Below are 19,688 nucleotides of genomic sequence, written 5' to 3'. Positions count from 1 at the left end.
ATGGTGCAACTGACGCTCGCCTTTTCTTTCCGACCAGCAGAATAATTTGGCTAGGTATAAGGCAGGTTTTTTCTACATAATCGTAAATGCGTTGGGTTCTCTGTGAGCCGATTTTATGTAAACGTAGGGTGTGTGGTCCTCTCCCGCTATTTTTGTATAGCATTCGTGTGCCGACTCTCAAACAATTAACATGCACCACTCTGTGTAAAAATATATCGCTAAATGCGAAATTTTCTTTGTAAAATCAATGTAATTCAATACGATTTTTTGTGTTTTCTGCGATATTCCTTTAATTCTTAGATTTTTAGTCTGCTTTTATATAAAAAAAAACAGTTGTTTTTAGAACTCTAGCGACGTATTGGTATAATACAATATTTATGGATTACCGTCGAAGGCGCCGACATGATAAACCAAAAAAGATGTCAAAGTTTTAAAGTTTTCAACCTAACAGAAATATTAAAAATATTGAATAATATTAAAAATATTCCTAAAAGATACTTAATTGAAAACTTATTGGACCATTTTCCTGGTAACACCTCCATGGCTTCTAAAAATTGCAAGCCAGATGGATGCTGAAGCGACGAAGACAAGAGGGAATTCAAAAAATTTACAATTCACGACCCCGTCTGTTCAGCTGGTAAATTCCAACGGAAAATGGACCTAGTTACTCAAAGGAGTAAAACCAATATAAAATTAAATAAAAACGTATAACATTTTTATTCAGTTGCAATGCGAAGGCAAAACCGTCTCATTTTTCACTTAGAACAGAGAGCGCAAACCAGCACTCTTAGGCCCAGTTTTTCAGTGAATGGTTAAAATTTTGGTTAGCTAACCTAGTTTAAATTTTAACCAATTATTTAACCCTCCTAGCGCTTTAAACTAGATTTAAAAAATCTCCGTTAGCTGACCACTTTTTTTCTTATGTTGGCTGCAGTAATTGTACTTGCGCATGTGCAATTCGAGAAATTATGATAAATTTGACAGAATAATAAAAACAATTTCATAACCAAATTAAAAAAAAATTAATCTTCATTTGATTCATAATATCTACCTCGGTTTTATAGCAGGAGAGACTATTTACAATTACTGGGACGATTTAGACTTTTTTGTCGATTTCGCTTGTCAAAGACCACGGTGGTATCGCTATTAGGAACAGATTGACCAGGAAATAAGAAGTTCAACTGTTTGGTAAATAATTATTTTGCTGTAGAGACAATTGTATAATTATCTTTTTAAAATATTACTAGGAATCATGCATTAAATCCTGTTACAGTAGTTATGTGTAAACATACCTGTTACAGTTATGGTATCTTTAAATAATATATTTCTTTATAATTCTTTTCTATATAATAACGATATAATAATAATATGTAATAATTTCCTTATAATAACGGGGTAAAAAAACATAACCTAACTAATCTCTTCTGTCAGGCAATTCTCAAAATAAACAAATTCGACTCTGATGCATTCACTGCACCTATGCGCAAGCGTAACCAAAAAATTCGGAGTTAAACCATCTAATGGGTATCGGTTAAAATCTTGGTCAACTTAAACGGGTTTAAACGCTAACCTAGTACTGAAAAACTGATTAACCATAAATATTTCGGTGACCGAAAAATAAATAGGTTAACCCATCACTGAAAAACCGGCCCTAAATCGACGATTTTCGACTCTATTTGGAGTCATCATCAGAGAGGCGTAGGTTTGCTGCTCTCTGCCCAAAGTGACGAATCTCCGAGAGCTTATCCCCGCATTGCAACTGACGTTTATGGAGTAGGTGTCTAACGACATCTGGTAACTGAAAGTCAAAGTTTTAAAGTTTTCAACCTAATAAAAAAAGATGTATTTGGAGATATTTCTAGTGATATTATTGGGTGTGAATCTGTCTTTTCGAGTTTACTCCTTCTGGTTTAAAAAAAGGGTATAGTATTATTAGAGACCTGGTCGTATTCAAATGAAGTTCAAGAAAAAACAAAAACGAGAATGGTTGAAATAAAAACAATTGAAAATCTTTAAACAGAAAAAATTTATTTACACTTAATAATTAAATTGTACATGAAATAAATACCGATTACCTTGTTTTAAAATACGCACTTTATTTCAGCAATGACCATTTCAGCTGTTCTTTGGCCGTTTGGAATACCTAAAAATAAATTTATTTTTCATTAATACAAATATCTCTATTCTGTTTTTACGTCATGGATGATTATGGTAGGATTATAAGCAACAAGCCGGGGTAACATGATAATGTGACAACTATAGGGACATTGCTGTGAAAAACTCGGTTATCAGAATATACAGGGTGTTAGTAAATAAGTATGAAAAATTTTAATGGCTAATTCTACATGAAAAATTAATGCCAGTTTGCTCTATAAACATATGTTCGCAAATGCTTAGTTTCGGAGATACAGGGTGTTGAAATTTTTATTTCAAACTGCCAATTTATTTATTGCTCTAAGACTAGTTGAGCTATGAAAATGAAATTTGTTGAGTTTTAGGAGGTAGTTATTACGAATTTTATGACATACAATTAAGAATTTTGTATTCATCATAGGCGCGCCTATGGGCAATGGTCTGAATTATTTTAAAGAAAAAAATAGTACGCCACTGAGATATTTGGAATTAGAAATTATTTTTAAATTCCACTTCTAATTTATGATAAGAAACCTTTCTTGCCTTTTTTTTATATGATGCACCGTTTTTATGCAGAAAAATAAAACATCTTGGCGCGTATTTTTCATTTCTTAATACATCATCAAGAACTATCCAATATAATAATACTAAACTAGAACAATAACAGAAAATATTAGAGGAAAGGCTGTAAATATGGGCTGGTCTTGTAATATGGGCTAGGTGGGTTTCACAGCTATTCGTTGCAGATCTCTACATTTTGACTATTTCAAATGGTATTTAACGAAGTTAAACTATCACCGTAGCGATGGCACCACTGTGGTAGATATTTCCCAGTTTATAATAATTGTTTGTCGGTTGGTGGGAGTGTCAAAACTTTTTCGGGTAAGTTGATACATTCCAGTATTTAAAAATAAACACGAATTTCAAAAAAAAGTCTGTGTCACGTTGAAGCTCTATTATTAGTCTTTGATATATGTTAATGAGTTTTCTTCAAATTGTCTGCTTTTAGACATAACTTCTTTTGTTGTGCAAAGCAAGCGTGTTTACAATATGGGCTATGCCTCTGTTTTCATTATGGGCTAGTGGCCCATATTTAGAACAATGTAGCAATGTAGGCAAAACGAAGTAGGAAAAGGCAAAGAAAAAAGAAAAGGAAAAGAAATAAAAAAAGGAAAACGTAAGCAGCTTACCAAAGTCACAAAGAACCAAAAAAAGAAATCGATTTCTAGTAGCGAGGATGAGGAGGAATATGTGCCTGCAGATGATGAAAGCGATTACAATGAGTTTCCTTCCACACAGCCTCCACAAGACGCAGCTGACGTAACGAAGTACTTTTTTCAGAGGATAATCTTGGTGAAATATGGGTCAAGTGCTTCTGTTCCATTTGTGGGCACATAACGAGTGCGCTGGGGCCGAAAAAGAAGAATATGTGTGTGACTTTTGCAAATAGTTTTAGCCTATGAGTTATTTAATGTATTTTTTGCATTTTAGATATTAAAATATATTTGTCACGCATTTATCTCATTTCACACAAATTTAAGACACATTTTTCGGGGTAGCCCATATTTAGGATCATTATTCAAACGGCGCAAAAGTACAATTTGTCATTATTTATACATTTAAAACAGTTGTATATTTTTTAATCAATTTGCACTTTGGGCAGGTTATAAGTAACTAAATGTAGGTATTCTTGCATATCTTTGGAAATAAAATAGAATTTTTATTCTTTTTTTACAAAGAAAAATAAAATGGGTAGCCCATATTTGCATCCTTTCCTCTACTAATACCATTTCAAATAGGTGTAAAGCTGCAAGAAATGTTCAAATGATCTCCTTAACAGGTAACAGAAGAATTCTATATTCATCATTGGCGCGCGTACGGGTAATTGTCTGAATCTTTTGAAGAAAAAAATAGTACGTCACTGAGATATCTCAAACTAAAAATTATTTTTGAATTCCTCGTTCAATTGACGACAAAAAATTTTTCTTGCCTTTTTTTCATATGCGGCGCCGTTTTTATGCAAAAAAATTAAACATCTTAACGTTTACAAAGTATTTGAACTCAGTTTCTATGCATGGAAACTACCTCAAATACTTGGTAAGCGTTAAGATGTTTTATTTTTTTGTATAAAAACAGCGCCTCGTATGAAAAAAAGGAAAGAAAGATTTTTTTGTCGTAAATTGAACGAGGAATTCAAAAATGATTTTTAGTTTGACATATCTCAGTGACGTACTATTTTTTTCTTCAAAAGATTCAGACCATTACCCGTACGCGCGCCAATGATGAATATAAAATTCTTCTGTTATCTGTAAAGGAGATCATTTTAAACACTTCTTGCAGCTCTGCACCTAGTTGAAATTTTACTAGTAATATTTTCTGTTATTGTTCTAGTTTAGTATTATTATATTGGATAGATATTGATGATGTATTAAGAAATGAAAAATACGCGCCAAGATGTTTTATTTTTCTGCATAAAAACGGTGCATCATATGAAAAAAAGGCAAGAAAGGTTTTTTATCATAAATTAGACGTGGAATTTAAAAATAATTTGTAATTCGAAATATCTCAGTGGCGTACTATTTTTTTCTTTAAAAAAATTCAGACAATTGAAGACCTTGGGACCAGAAGGGGACATACCACCAAACAATACTTTGGAGAAAACATCATTTTAAACTTATTTTCAAATCCTGAAATCCAATTTTTACATTGATCTCGGAAGTAAGGCCCATATTCGTTTGGAAATATGTTATTCAATACACAATAAAAGTATCACAAATGTTTATTGAACGGTTTTTGAGTTTTTGAACATTTTTTGAAAAAAATATGAGGCTTATCCCCTTTTGTATAAAAAATTATATTCTAAAAATGAACATAAAATTCAACAATAAAATAATTCAGTTGTCAATATTTTCAGTAGCTGAAAAGGGGTCCAAATGTTCAGTGTCTTTCAGTGGTTTATTATTCTCAGTATCTGGTAGAATCTGTTGGCAAGCACCAATTTCTGTCTACACTGTTTTGTGCAACCGCAAGGTGCACCTCATTTTTTTGGTTCTATTTCCTTGACTTTTTTGTATTTATATATTCGTAACCTATATTTATTTTAGTCTTGCGCTTAATTTTTTTATGTCGTTGGCTATCCTTGTGTCTCCATCTAGAAGGCGCCTTCTTTTCTGGAGATAGCAAGACACCTGGAGAAATCTATGGGGTATAAACCTATTCATTTTCCTACATAAACATAAAGTAAGTATTTTACTAAAAAGGGATAAGCCACAAAAATCTTTAGAATACTAATATTTTTAGGTTTGAAAATGATAACATAAGGGGACAAGCCACACATTTAATAAACATACCGTTCCTAAGTTTATGTTTTAGAAATCGCTGCTACTTGCGCATACTGTGTAGTCTTTGACATCTTCGGTTTCAGGTAAAAACGGATCTTGGTCACTGTGTTCAGAATCTAATTCAGAAACGTCTATTTTCCATTTACATGCACGGGAATGTTTCGCCGCCATGTTGATTACTACTGTGGCTTGTCTCCTTCTGTTGCAATATAAAGTTATGGTGACATAACGGGACTTAACCACAGCGGCGCCATCTATGAGAAATCGGCTGAAATTTTCTGTTTGGGACATTAATATAGCCTTAAAGTGTGCGATTTCTACTTTAACTCATTTTTGACGAAATTGTGGCTTGTCCCCTTTTGGTCCCAAGGTCTTCAATTGCCCGTAGGCGCGCCAATAATGAATACAAAATTCTAAATTGTATGTCAAAAAATTCGTACTAACTACCTCCTAAAACTCACCAAATTTCATTTTCATAGCTCAACTGGTCTTAGAGCGATAAATAAATTGGCAGTTTGAAATAAAAATTTCAACACCCCGTATCTCCGAAACTAAGCATTTGCGGACATATGTTTATAGAGCAAACTGGTATTAATTTTTCATGTAGAATTAGCCCTTAAAATTTTTCATACTTATTTACTAACACCCTTTATAGAAAACTAATAAAATACGGAATATAAAAAGAAATACAAACATAGGTAGCTGAAGAACACACTATATCAGCGATTCTCAATCTGTGGTACATGTACCTCTGGTGGTACATACCATTATTTGCGGTGGTACACAAAACTCAAAAACACAAACACAGCATACACAAATCAGTACCGTGTTAAATTTGATTTTATTTAAAATGTATAAACATTTTCAATTTCTTTGCAACACGAAAATGCAGCAGCTGCATAATACTCTGGTTCGATCGGAGAATGCAGGAAGAGTCTATACCGGTTTCGGAGGTTTTTTCCTCCTCATCAGTAGTCCCATATCCTCTTCTCTCCGATTTCCCCAGGTATCATACTTTGGGCCTTTCCGAATTGCAAAGAACGAAATGCCGCGGATGAACTAGAGCCATCTACCGAAAAACAAAGTAAGTTATCAATCGAAGTAGCACAGAAAACGACAATAAATATCGTTCGCATACCACCAGATTGACAACAGGTGGAATACTTTCTTTGGTTACAACCTCCCGAGATTTTCAAAAATTATAAATCATACAGGATGCCGAGGAAATTAAGATGAGATAATTTTAAATAATTCACAACCCATCTGCTCAGCGTGGTAAAAGTTCCAACAAGAAAGATTCCTTTGTACTCAACAAAAGAGTAAATTAATTAAAATGTATAAACATTTTTAATTTCTTTGCAACACGAAAATGCAGCAGCTGCATAATACTCTGGTTAAATCGGAGAGTGCAGGAAGAGTCTATAAAAGTGCAGGAAGAGTCAGTAAAAAACCTCCGAAACAGGTATAGACTCTTCCTGCACTCTCCGATTTAACCAGAGTATTATGCAGCTGCTGCATTTTCGTGTTGCAAAGAAATTGAAAATGTTTATACATTTTAATTCATTTACTCTCTTGTTGCGTACTAAGGAATCTTTCTTGTTGGAACTTTTACCACGCTGAGCAGATGGGTTGTGAATTATTTAAAATTCTCTCATCTTAATTTCCTCGGCATCCTGTATGATTTATAATTTTTGAAAATCTCGGAAGGTTGTAACCAAAGAAAGTATTCCACCTGTTGTCAATATGGTGGTATGGGAACGATATTTATTGTTGTTTTCTGTACTACTTCGATTGATAACTTACTTTGATTTTATTTATTCCTTAAACTTCCAGCTTATAAAAAAATTATAGTTAAATAAATTACCTAGCTAGATAGGTATTTCAGTTAGGTTGTATCAATTTTTTTTTTATTTAGCTTAATGCCTCGACAATTAAAGGCCACTGGCATGGTACAGTGGATTTTTCCAATCAGGTACCTAGTGTAATGTGTAGTGTGTGTGTTAAGTTAATGTCTTGTTACTTAGCAAAGTCGACGTCATTGTCTTTGCAAAGAGACGCTAATTGGATCCGAACGTCTGCGGTCCCTCCGGTGAGGTACCAACATTAATAAAAATAATTTGGTGGTACATGACTCAAAAAGATTGAGAACTACTGCACTAGATTCACCAGGGCATGGATTGCAGGGAAATCAAGTTGATCTCCTATTATGCATTACACAAAATGTTGAAAAGAAAACGTCCATCAATCAAAACAAACTGTGAACAGTCTTGGAGAAAACTAACAAGCATTAATTGAACCCGGAGTCTTCCCACAGTACTTTTGAGTACACCAAATTATGGTATAGGTACTTATATCCCAAGTATTGAAGTAGATCTAATTTGAGAATGTTCTATTAAATATCATTTATTAGTTATCAGCTGATATTTAATACTTCAAATGTCCTAAGAGGAATAACAAAGGCGGGACTGGACCTTGTTTTGAAAAATGGGGAAATAATTAAATACTGACACCTACTTCGAAGTCCCTACCTACGAAGTACTTCGGTATGATCATAACAATGAACTGTGTACAAGAACTCGGTATGAACTGAGGACAAGACGATACAGGAAAGAATCAACCAAGGAAAACTCAATGCTATCATTTGATCAATCAATATAACGTTACGTGCATAGAAATCGGCCCACTTAAAAATTTTGTCATCTTTGATGTCTCATATTTCCTAAACCTGTTGGCCGATTTAAGTGGTTTTTTAACATGTTGTAGCCTGATTCTTTAACAATACAACTGTAATAATATTGTTGCTAAACAGGTAAATTTTCATTGTATTCTTTTTCTCATGATCATCTTTCAGTGCGTCACAGTTTTTCGATTTCTTTCTAACGCATTAAATTGTATGTGACAGAAAAAAAGGCACGTCCGTGATTACAGACATTTACAACATTTATTCTAGTTATTCTAGTTATCGATAGATGGCGCCATAATAAAAAAAATATATTTTTTTTAATTACTGCAAATGCAAGAAACACATCTGATTTGTTTTTATTCCAAATTGAAAATAAAATGTGACAACTGTCAGGTTTAACTAAAATGTCATGGTAGAATAAATGTCATAAATGTGTATTATCACGGACTTACCCTTTTTCCTATCATTTGTTACGCACTGAAAAATGCTCATGAAAAGGACAATATACCGGGTGTACCAATGGAACTGTTTTTTTCTCAAAGGTCGCATCACCCTGTGGAATATTCTAGCATTTATAAAATACTGAAATTAAAACCCAACTATAGCCTCATGTTTTTTTAACATTCTGTTTTTTGATTCATTCGTTTATGTTGGATAATAAAAAAGTTAGGTACTTTAACAGCTAGACATGTTCTTCATCAATACACGGTGTTTCTAAATAAGTGCGACAAACTTTAAGGGATAATTCTCCATGAAAAAATAATGACAGTTGGCTTTATAAACATATGTCGGCAAATGTTTCGTTTCCACGATACGGGATGTTGAATTTTTTCTTACAAACTGACGATTTATTTTATTGCTTTAAAACCGGTGGAGATATGCCAATGAAATTTGGTGGGTTTTAAGACGTAGTTATTGCACATTTTTTGACATACAATTAAGAATTTAATATTCACTATTAGCGCGCATACGTGTAATATGACCGATCATATTACCCGTATGCACGCTAATGGTGAATATAAAATTCTTAATTTTATGTCAGAAAATCCGCAATAACTAACTCTTAAAACCTACCAAATTTCATTTGCATATCTCAACTGGTTTTAAAGCAATAAATAAATCGTCAGTTTGTAAGAAAAAATTCAACATCCCGTATCTCGGAATCGAAATATTTGCGGATATACGTTTATAAAGCCAACTACCATTATTTTTTCATGCAGAATTACCCCTTTCAGTTTGTCCCACTTATTTAAAAACACCGTGTATTGATGAAGAACATGTCTAGTTGTTAAAGTACGTAACTTTTTTATTATCCAGCATAAACGAATGAATCAAAAAACAGAATGTTAAGAAAACCTGAGGCTATAGTTTGGTTTTAATTTCAATATTTTATAAATGCTAGAATATTCCACAGGGTGATGCGAACTTTGAGAAAAAAACACAGTTTGATTGGTACACCCGGTATATAATGAAAATTTAACTGTTTAGCAACAATATTATTACAGTGGTATTGTTAAAGAATCAGGCTATAACACGTTCAAAAAATCACTTAAATCGGCCAACAGGTTTAGGAAATATGAGACATCGAAAATGACCAAATTTTTAAGTGGGCCGATTTCTATGCACGTAAGTTTATATGGAGTGCATGATTGCTATATGAGATGTGCAGGAGGAAAATACAGATTAGAGAGAGTAAACTAACGAAAATTGGGAGAAATCATGTAATATAAACAAAAATGGAGAATACAGAAATCAAACCTTTACAGTTATAATTACCTGAGCTACAGTTTGTTCTCCTAATGGAATATCATCAGTCCTTAATGCTATTCTAGATACTACTGAACTTGAATCAGAATCTATAATTATTCTAAAACAAAATATAAGCACTTTTTTAATTTCCTGTAGTTACAAATATTCCTCACAACCATAAATAATTTAACAGTCTATAGTGCTTAGAAATTGCTCGCTTAAATTACTGTTGTGTCTTACTTGTAGCTATGTGTCACATAAAATATCATATTCAGTTATTAATAGAGACCGGCATTTATGACAATTGCATATTTGTTGCATATTTTGCATATAAGTAATTGCTTTGTTTACTGTTTCTGCAAATTTTGCAATAGTTGGCATATTATAGCATATTTTCTACAAAATCTGATTTCCAAAATAAAATTATTTCAGAAAAGTAAATAAATTTTAATAGTTTAGTACCTAATGCCAGGTGATAAATTGTACCAACTGAACAATCCACTAGACACAATCGTAGGCATCTGGGTTTTATTACTATATTTTAAGGATATAAATAACAGATTACAATTTTTATAACTTAGAAATAACTTTAAATTGTGTAACTTCCTTTGTATTTCGTTTGCATCACAATTATTAAATTTTGTTGCAAACTCATTAATTTTTTTTTGAGATTACCGTATAACTTGGGGTTAACATTCCACAAGAATTATTTTTCTTTGTAAAGAAAAATTGATTGCAAAATTTTATCATCAGTCTGTCACACACTCATTTTACTTTTTCACCAAGCACTAAACTGAGACAAGTCTTATCTCTTCTGGCATAGACAGAAGCCTGGAGATTAGATCTCAAGTATAAAAATAAGCATATCCACTTGTGATAAGCGCAGTCTCAGCAAGAAGTCATAAATTGTCCCTGAGAGTTCTCCCACACCCATATACATTTGTGAGTGCAATCTCAAGACTGCTCTTGAGACTATTTTTGTCTAAAATGGACACTTAGCTTAATTATGATTGTTTTAGGTGGCTGTATACAAGAAGTAATACACTCAACTCCCGATTAACCGGGATAAAGTAGGGTTAAGGCTTCCCAGATACGTAAAATCGCGGTTAATCCGCAAAATACTATAAATTTAACAGGAAAGGGTATTAAAACGCAAAACACTATTAAATGGTGTAATTAACGTATTTATATTGCATTAAAACATACCTGAATGTTGTATTTGACAAGAATCACATGAATAACACACATACATATTGTAACACAATAAAACACGTTACTGTAAATACCAAGAATATGAACAATAACAGTACATACTTTCAAATATGTAAAAAAAATATTTACAAGGTACAAACTAGCGTGAATTACTTTCTTTGAAAATAATCCGTAACAGTTTTCTGTTTTTGAACAGAGAAACATCTCTTTTTGATTCTACTTCTCATGTTTCGTAACACAATTTTGTCTGCGATTGGAGCATCTTCTTGACTCTCAACGTACTCAAGCAGCTGTTCCACACTCGCCAATGCAGCACTGTGCGACACAGTTGTTTGTTGTTGATCGCGTTTGATCGCGTGACCCCCCTCCTCATCACTTTCACTCTCGTCCTCCCCAACTCCACCTGTTATCTTGTTTACAATCTGCTCATCTGTCAGCTGCTCATACCCTTGATCTTCCGCATCACAATCCAACCACTGCAGTATATTTTTCTCCGTCCACTTCCTCTCCTCCTGGCACATCTTTTATAGCTTCAGTGATATTATTAACAACAAAATCAGTCTCATCAAATCCTAGGAAGTCATAGTCTTCACAAATGTCGGGCATGATTTTTTTCCAAGATCGTACGATAGTAAGCGGTTTGGTTTTTTCCCAAACAGATCATACTTCGTAGATGGCATCTAAGATTGTGAAGTCCTTCCAAAAGCTCTTGAGGTCGTTCCCTTCTTCTATTCTTTTCTGAAGGATAGCTGAGCGATAGTTACGTTTCAGAGAAGAAATAACGCCTTGGGTGAGAGTGTGTCGACGTATCAGGAGAGATATGAGGGGAGGGGTCTATGACCTTGAGAGGGCCCGGCTGCCGGCTGGAGATGAGTGACTCGTCTACTGAGCTTCACAGGACCGTCTCCAACTGCATTTAATTTTCCTTTTTTTTTCTGAAACATGTCCCGGTTAAGCCGCATCACGGTTATTCCGATTACGGTTAATCGGGAGTTGAGTGTAGAATATAATCTTTATACTTGAAATTATATCCCAGTATGCCTAGTTAATAGCTTAATCGCAATAAACCCAAAATGTGTTTCCTATTTAAGTATATTTACATTTGGAAGAAATCAACTTACCCTCCATCAACAATTTCATCCATAGCCAGCATAACAATATCTAGTGATTCCAAGACAGCTCGTTTTTGCATATTTTTCTTCAATATTTGACTTACTGAGTCATACAAGCAATTTAAAACACTCATTAAAATTAGCTAAAACAATATTTAAAAGTTAATTAAAACTATATTAAATATTATAAAAATCGACGAGGAAAATAAAATTCCTGTAGCTGGCTGTATACCATAAAACACAAAAATACGAGATTTTTTGTGAAAGGTATATTTAAAATTCTCTAAATAAGAATTATTATTCCGTCAGACCCAGATATGCTAACTGATGAGGAAGACATTAAGGATGATAACTGTATAGAAGGAATTTGACACTACCTAAAGACGTTGAGGAGAAATTGAAATTCATTGCTCTTCAGATGAAGACTCAGAATATGTACCTTCGGCACTATGGTTAAAAAATTATGAGATCAAAAGTGTTTAGGCCCACCATGAACAAAAACTTGTACAAATAATAGTAAGGTAGGAACATCATGGCGGAATGAGCAGTTTAAAATTGTTACAACATTCATTACAAGACTTTAATGAAGTTTATTTAGGTTGTAATGTCAAATCAATGTTTATGAAATCTAGACCTTCCAGAAATATTCCGCCTACTACTAGAAAACATGAAGGAGGACACTTTCCAAAAAAACTTATTAACAAGTTCGGTGCCCATCTTAAACAAGCGCCACTTGGCTGATACCACATACTTAAATTGTTGATTTAATAACACAGTACTATTGTGTCATCGGTACCTTTGATAAAACCTTAAACCTTAAACAATTAAGGTGTGCTCAGTGTCATCAAAGAGCCAGATGGAGTTGTGAAAAGTGTAATATAACTTTTGCGTTGAAAGAGACCGTTTTCAAACTTTTCATTTAAATTAATTTTTTCTATTACCTTATTTATTAAGGTGCTGTAGTGCCTAGTGTACTCATTTGAGTACATATCTATATCTAATTAATTCTATTTTTTTTTAATATAGTTACATCTGAAGTTTTGTTATAAATAATATTACTAATAAAAACCTAATGCAAAATATATTGATTCTTAAAATCAGATCTCATTGGCGCTAATGGGCTAATCAACCTTAAATTGGCTAAAACAATTAAGATGCTGAATACAAAAATTTTTATTGCTGTTTCTACCAATAAGTAGTATATTCGATATTTGCCTATAATATACAGTAGAACCCCGCAAATCCGAACTTTCGGCAAATCCGAACCAACGGAAAGTAAAAAAAAAATTTTAAAATTCAAAATAAAAATTTAAAAACATGTTTATTATGTGAGAAAATAATTACGTAATATGCTAGCTACAGTATTAAATACTGCAACACTAATGGGTGAATAAAAGCGTCGAGTTAGACTAAACACAATCAATAAAGGAATGTGCATAATACACATTTCCCATGGTATACTATGAACGAAAACATTGAAAAAGATAAGAAACATGAGAAACATAGTGTAATCAATATCCAAATATTACAAATTAAATGAATAATTTACATGGCCGAATTCCCATGTCCCCTGACGAAACAAAACTACTGGCGTTAGCGATTTAATATTTCAGTGATCTAAATATTTTTCAGCTTTAGAATATTGGAGGCATAAACGTGCGGATAAAGTTTCATAAAGGGATCGGTGGCAGTCCAAATCTTTTAAAAATCATCTTCGTTAGCTTCTTAGGCTAACTTTCGGATAATCCGAACTTTTCGGAATCCGAACAGGCTGTCCCCCCAATTAGTTCGGATTTGCGGGGTTCTACTGTATGTTCATAAAAAATAATTCACTTATACATTAACCCTTTAGAAGAACATTAAAAAAATTGGTTTTTGGTTAGTAATTTATATTCCACTATAGTCTAGCTAACAAAATATAAAATTAGTTATCGAAAGTCACACATTCTAACCAGAAAGGTGAAATCGTGAAAAGCAACCAGAATCACGTATCAATTAGAAAAATCTCAGAAATTGTGAATTCAATCATTGGTGGTGCATAAGAAAATATGGTTCCTTGCTGGTCACTTTATATTGTATCAATAAGATATTATATTTTTGTTTATAATAATAACAAGCTGAAAATGCGAGCATTATCATAACAAAAACTTTGTTTATTTATGTATTTTAATTCATAATATAGAAAATTGCTATTATGAAAAGTAGTTTAGAATTAATAACTATGTTTTAATGTGCAATTATATCATTCTAATTTAAATGATATGAACTATAAAGGTAGTTTACGCTTGATCAAAATTCATATTTTTTCAATACCTTGTATAAAATTGTATATTTGATGGTTGCATCATAAATCTTAGAACATGAAGAGCATTTTATGAAGAATAACTTTTCTTCGTCAAATTAAAAATAAAAGAGTTATAAATTAAAATGTTGTTGGTATCCATAATTTGAGAAAAATCTTCAAATATTTTTTTCCATTATTTTATTAGAAGGATGTAATTGCACATATCAGACCATCATTTTTTATACCAAACAATATTATTTCATATACGGTCGGTTCGCTAAACTCAGACACAACTGGCTAGTGATTTTAGTCAATAATTTTGTGAAATTGGGCAAAAAAATGATTACTGATTAGTTAATAATTACTAAATAATTAGTAGATTTGCCAATTTTGGCAAAATTCGCACAAAACAAAAAATTACCTATTAAAATCACTAGCCAGTTGTGTCGAGTTTAGCGAACCGACTATATTTTAATTTCATAGCAAATGGAACAGTCCATTTATCATAAAGGGGAGGCCGTATACTCGTATAAACCCTTTTAAAGCTGTTAATAAATTATTGCTCTTAAAATATACTCAAATTGTATTTTTGAACATCTTATTTATTTTATTTAATAATTAAATTCACTATCAAATGTCATTGATGATTTATTAATACTTAATTTAAAATTTAGTTTGACATTCACGAAGTGTCAAACTCAAATGAAGACCACACAGAAGAAAGGCGAAATGTCAATTTTTTATTATTTTTGGTTCAGAGCAGCAATATTTAGGTTTTTAGCAGTAGTTTTATGTGAGTCATTCAAACATGGGAAAAAGACGAATCCTCATAGCTTAAAACACATTATAAAATTCTTCTTACAGGGAAGAAAGGCAGATGGTATCAATTTCAAATTAAATTTTCTCGAATTAACCTCTTTGTGACATTTCGCCTTTCTTCCATGTGGTCTTCAAATGTAAATAACCTATGATTTGCTTAACAAATCGAGATTAAAAAAACTAGCCTACTTAATAGCAACGATTTCAGCTGGACGTGTAATGTGTCGGCAGAAAATAAAACGATTGTGACGTCACATTTTAGACTTTGAGATCGATTATCTCGAAGACGGTTAGAAAAATCGAAATGCTGTTTTCGGATTTGGATTCAGAAGAAAAAACTACATAAGAATCCATCGATAAATCTGATCTGAGTATTGCAGAAGCGGCAACGCAATAACACACACACTTTTGCGAATAGTAGTTGCGTGTCAGTAGTTATAGCAATAACTATGAAAAGCAAAAAGTCATAGCGATAGCTAAACGATATGATAATAAATGATCAAGTTTATGACTCGTCAGAGCCGGATTTAAGGCAGTGAGGGCCCCTGGGCAGAAATGGTGTGGGGCCCTACCTCCTACCATTAAAAAAATTGTTGTTATAACTATATGGTATATACAGCTAATTACAAGGTTTTCCATTTAAGAAAATAAAAGAAAAATGTTGATCTACGTTTATAAATATATCTTTAAATAATAAAAAATACAAGAGCTGTATCTTGTTACAGTAAAATATTAAAAATAAACATAGTAAGATGTATGGTTTAAGTCCAGGTATTTCTCGAGATTTTTTAATTGAAAATTCCTTGATTATGTCAGACATGTCTAGTTGCTTTAAGACATCGTGTTCAATGCTAATTATACAGAGCTGACTTCAACGCTCTTGGCTCATCATAGACTGAGGTCGATGTTTAATTAACGTAAGTTTTGAGAATGATCTCTTTCCACTGCAGTTAGTTAGCATCACAACTAATTATAATCGAAGTGCCACCTCAATGTTGGAAACTCATTATTTACATTCTTTTGTTTTAGCAGTTGGTACATTTGAAGTTCTTTACTTATATTTGATGAGCTGATTTCCTCTTTAAATGAATTGAAAAATTCTACAAATTGTACCAGTTCAACACCCAGTTTTTCATCTAAATCTAAATAAATGTCAGTATAAAATTGATCACAAGATAAATTCTTTTTTGAACACTTAACATTGTCGAAAAAAAATGACAATTCGCAAATTATTTATCGGAGTTGACAGTTACTAAGCTACATTGTGGCTTGGCAACACTAGATTATTGTTACGATTTCGAACTTAGTGCAAAAATGTATAGGGATTTACATAAAATTTACTACAAAATTAAGCAGGATTTGTAAAGCTTTAATTTTGTTTCATTTTATGAGGTTTTAGAATAAGCAAAACTTTTTATCAAGAATGACATTTTTCGGTAAAATTGAAAATAAAAAAGTTTGTCCTCTTGGGCACCCCAATCGTGGACACACTGAGTAAGCTTAAATGGGTGAGCTTCAATTTCATTGGTGGTTAAATTTTCCAAATGTTGTTAAAATCCAAAATTGGAATGAATAGATTCATATGCAGAAAGCCTCTGGCTTAAAGAGGAAATGATAAGCAAAATGAATAATAGCAAATACATTAGACTATAATACATCCAACTCCCACAGAAAACTGGAAGCACGTTGCCACTAGCGCCTCTGCCAGCTTGAGTTGAACTACGTTTTCTCAACGTAAACATACAAATTTAATTTTGTTAATTTTTGGATAATTAATCAGCTAATCTTGGGCTGTAGTATAAGAACTTGAGTCATAAAACGCTTACCTCATTTTCATGTGAACTGCCCATAACATAAAAGAATAAATCTACATTACTTCTATACACACAAGTTAAACCATCCAACATGATAATTTCTGCGTCTGCCCTATGAGTTTTATTGAACAAATTTTTCTCAAAAGCTTTCTGCTCTTTTGCTGTAGGAAATATATCTTTATCGTAGTATTTAGCCAGCACTCTATTACCGTCGTAGTCCAATATAGCAATACCTTTTATGGTATATAATGTTGGTTCCTACAAAATGCAAATCATAAATATATAACACCACAACTATATATAAAATGTTCCCATTATGTATAAATTCTTCTTATATAACTGAACCTTCAGGTAGCAATTACATGAAGAGTTCAGACATTTGATATTCTCTTGGGAACCCTGAATATTTATGAATATTTGGTTTACTCTTAAATGAATAAATAACTGAAAACCATACGTTATTTAACTGTAGTATCAAACAATATAATCACAATATAATTTAGAAGTCGTTCAACTTGAAGAATGACTTCAACACAAGAAAAACTACTTTTCTGTTGGAATCACATTTAAATGCCAACATGAGAATCCATTCTCAAAAGCAAAGTGAAAATATACATAAAAATAATGAATTAAATTTTGCTCTCCCTTACCAGTAGTATTCCTTCCATTTTAGTATTACTTTAATTAATAATGGCTTAGAATAAATTTACAAAAATTACACGTCTACAACTTAATAAAATCTGTTGTGTTGTTCCTTTTTTTACACTTTGACATTTACTCTGACATTGACAGAGGCCATTGAAGTCAGCCACGGCAATTGACGGGTGACTTACCTGGCCTCGATCATATAAGCAAACAAGTAATTGGACTTCGTAAGTCCTAGGTTTTCACCCAAAGTAATCGAAAGTAGAACTGGAAGACGATATTTGAATTTTACGTGTAACTTTGCGTGGATTGATATACGAATTTACTAATGTTGAGTCATTCTTACTAAACTTTGACATTTGTCACCTCATTTGTGATTCTACCCGGTATAATGGCAGAGGAGTTACATTGACGGTCCTACGGACCGATTGCCCAGGTCAAATATCTCACCTTAGTACCATCCTTGGATTATCAGCTTTTATTTGACACCTCATTTGTCATTCTACCTGGTATAATGACGGAGAAGTTATATTCGCGGTCGTACGGACCGACGGAAAGACAGCCTAGGTCAAATATCTCACCTTTAGTACCATTCTTGGATTATAAGCTTTCATTTGACACCTCATTTATCATTCAAGCTGGTATAACGATGGAGGAGTTATATTCGCGGTCGGAGGGACCGACGTACAAACCGCCTAAGTTAAATATCTCACCTTTAGTACCATCCTTGGATTATCAGCTTTCATTTGACACCTCATTTGTCATTCTACCTGGTATAATGATGGAGGAGTTATATTCGCGGTCGTACAGACCGACGGACAGACCGCCAAGGTCAAATATCTCACCTTTAGTACCATCCTTAGATTATCAGCTTTCATTTGACACCTCATTTGTCACTCTACCTGGTATAATGACGGAGGAGTTATATTCGCGGTCGGAGGGACCGACGCACAGACCGCCTAGGTCAAATATCTCACCTTTAGTACAATCCTAGGATTATCAGCTTTCATTTGACACCTCATTTGTCATTCTACCTGGTATAATGACGGGGAAGTTATATTCGCGGTCGTACGGACCGACGCACAGACCGCCTAGGTCAAATATCTCACCTTTAGTACCATCCTTGGATTATAAGCTTTCATTTGACACCTCATTTGTCATTCTACCTGGTATAATGATGGAGGAGTTATATTCGCGGTCGTACAGACCGACGGACAGACCGCCAAGGTCAAATATCTCACCTTTAGTACCATCCTTGGATTATCAGCTTTCATTTGACACCTCATTTGTCATTCTAGCTGCTATATTGCCGGAGGAGTTGTGGTTACGGACAGACGGACGTGGATAATACAGATTTCACATTTTTTCAAAATGGGTGAAAACAATAGTCACCTTTTAGTTCAAAAAATTTGGAGTGTGGCGTTTGGGTTGTGCCCAAAGAATATCACGAATATCAAGTTCTAATTATTTTGTGTTTATTTGTATAATTCTAGATGCTGTGTTTCACCTTTTTTATTAGTCTGCCAATGTTGGTATTTTCTTGTTGCTGAATTCTTCTTGACGCTTTGTAGTCTTACGGGAGGACTACGTTCAGCAGAAAACAAATATAGGCTAATTGATTAGTGGTCTTACGGTTTCTCCCACATATAAATTGTTGCATTCACACCGTTTAGAAGCAGTTCTCTTATCTCTCGTGTTTTTAGGTTTGCTTTTGGAAAGATTTAGACGTCTACCGTATCAACAAGCTATTAAAGAAAAACTAACATAATGGGTCTATTGAATAAAAATAAGTATTTGCTTTTACTTACAAATATTTAAGTATTTACTTATAATAGTAATTGAATAAAGTCATTTCTTTAATGCTTTATTTAATTAATATTAAGTAAATACTTAAAT

At 33.0% G+C, this 19,688-nt stretch overlaps 1 protein-coding gene across 1 annotated transcript; it reads right to left on the bottom strand.

The window, feature by feature from the left end:
- Positions 1-2,007: 2,007 nt before the first annotated feature.
- On the bottom strand, positions 2,008-17,968 carry LOC114327396 (coatomer subunit zeta-1). Its single transcript, XM_028276004.2, has 5 exons — positions 17,798-17,968; positions 17,160-17,405; positions 12,240-12,373; positions 9,934-10,024; positions 2,008-2,143 (listed from the first exon to the last, which is right to left on the bottom strand). Exons 1-5 carry the CDS (start codon positions 17,813-17,815, stop codon positions 2,096-2,098), a joined length of 537 nt encoding a protein of 178 aa, XP_028131805.1. The 5' UTR covers positions 17,816-17,968; the 3' UTR covers positions 2,008-2,095.
- Between the last annotated feature and the right edge of the window lie 1,720 nt (positions 17,969-19,688).

Source organism: Diabrotica virgifera, chromosome 4 (genome assembly GCF_917563875.1).
Source record: "Diabrotica virgifera virgifera chromosome 4, PGI_DIABVI_V3a".
NCBI lineage: Eukaryota > Metazoa > Arthropoda > Insecta > Coleoptera > Chrysomelidae > Diabrotica > Diabrotica virgifera.
The sequence above is the reverse complement of the archived record's forward strand: the minus strand, read 5'-3'. Positions and strand labels throughout refer to the sequence as shown.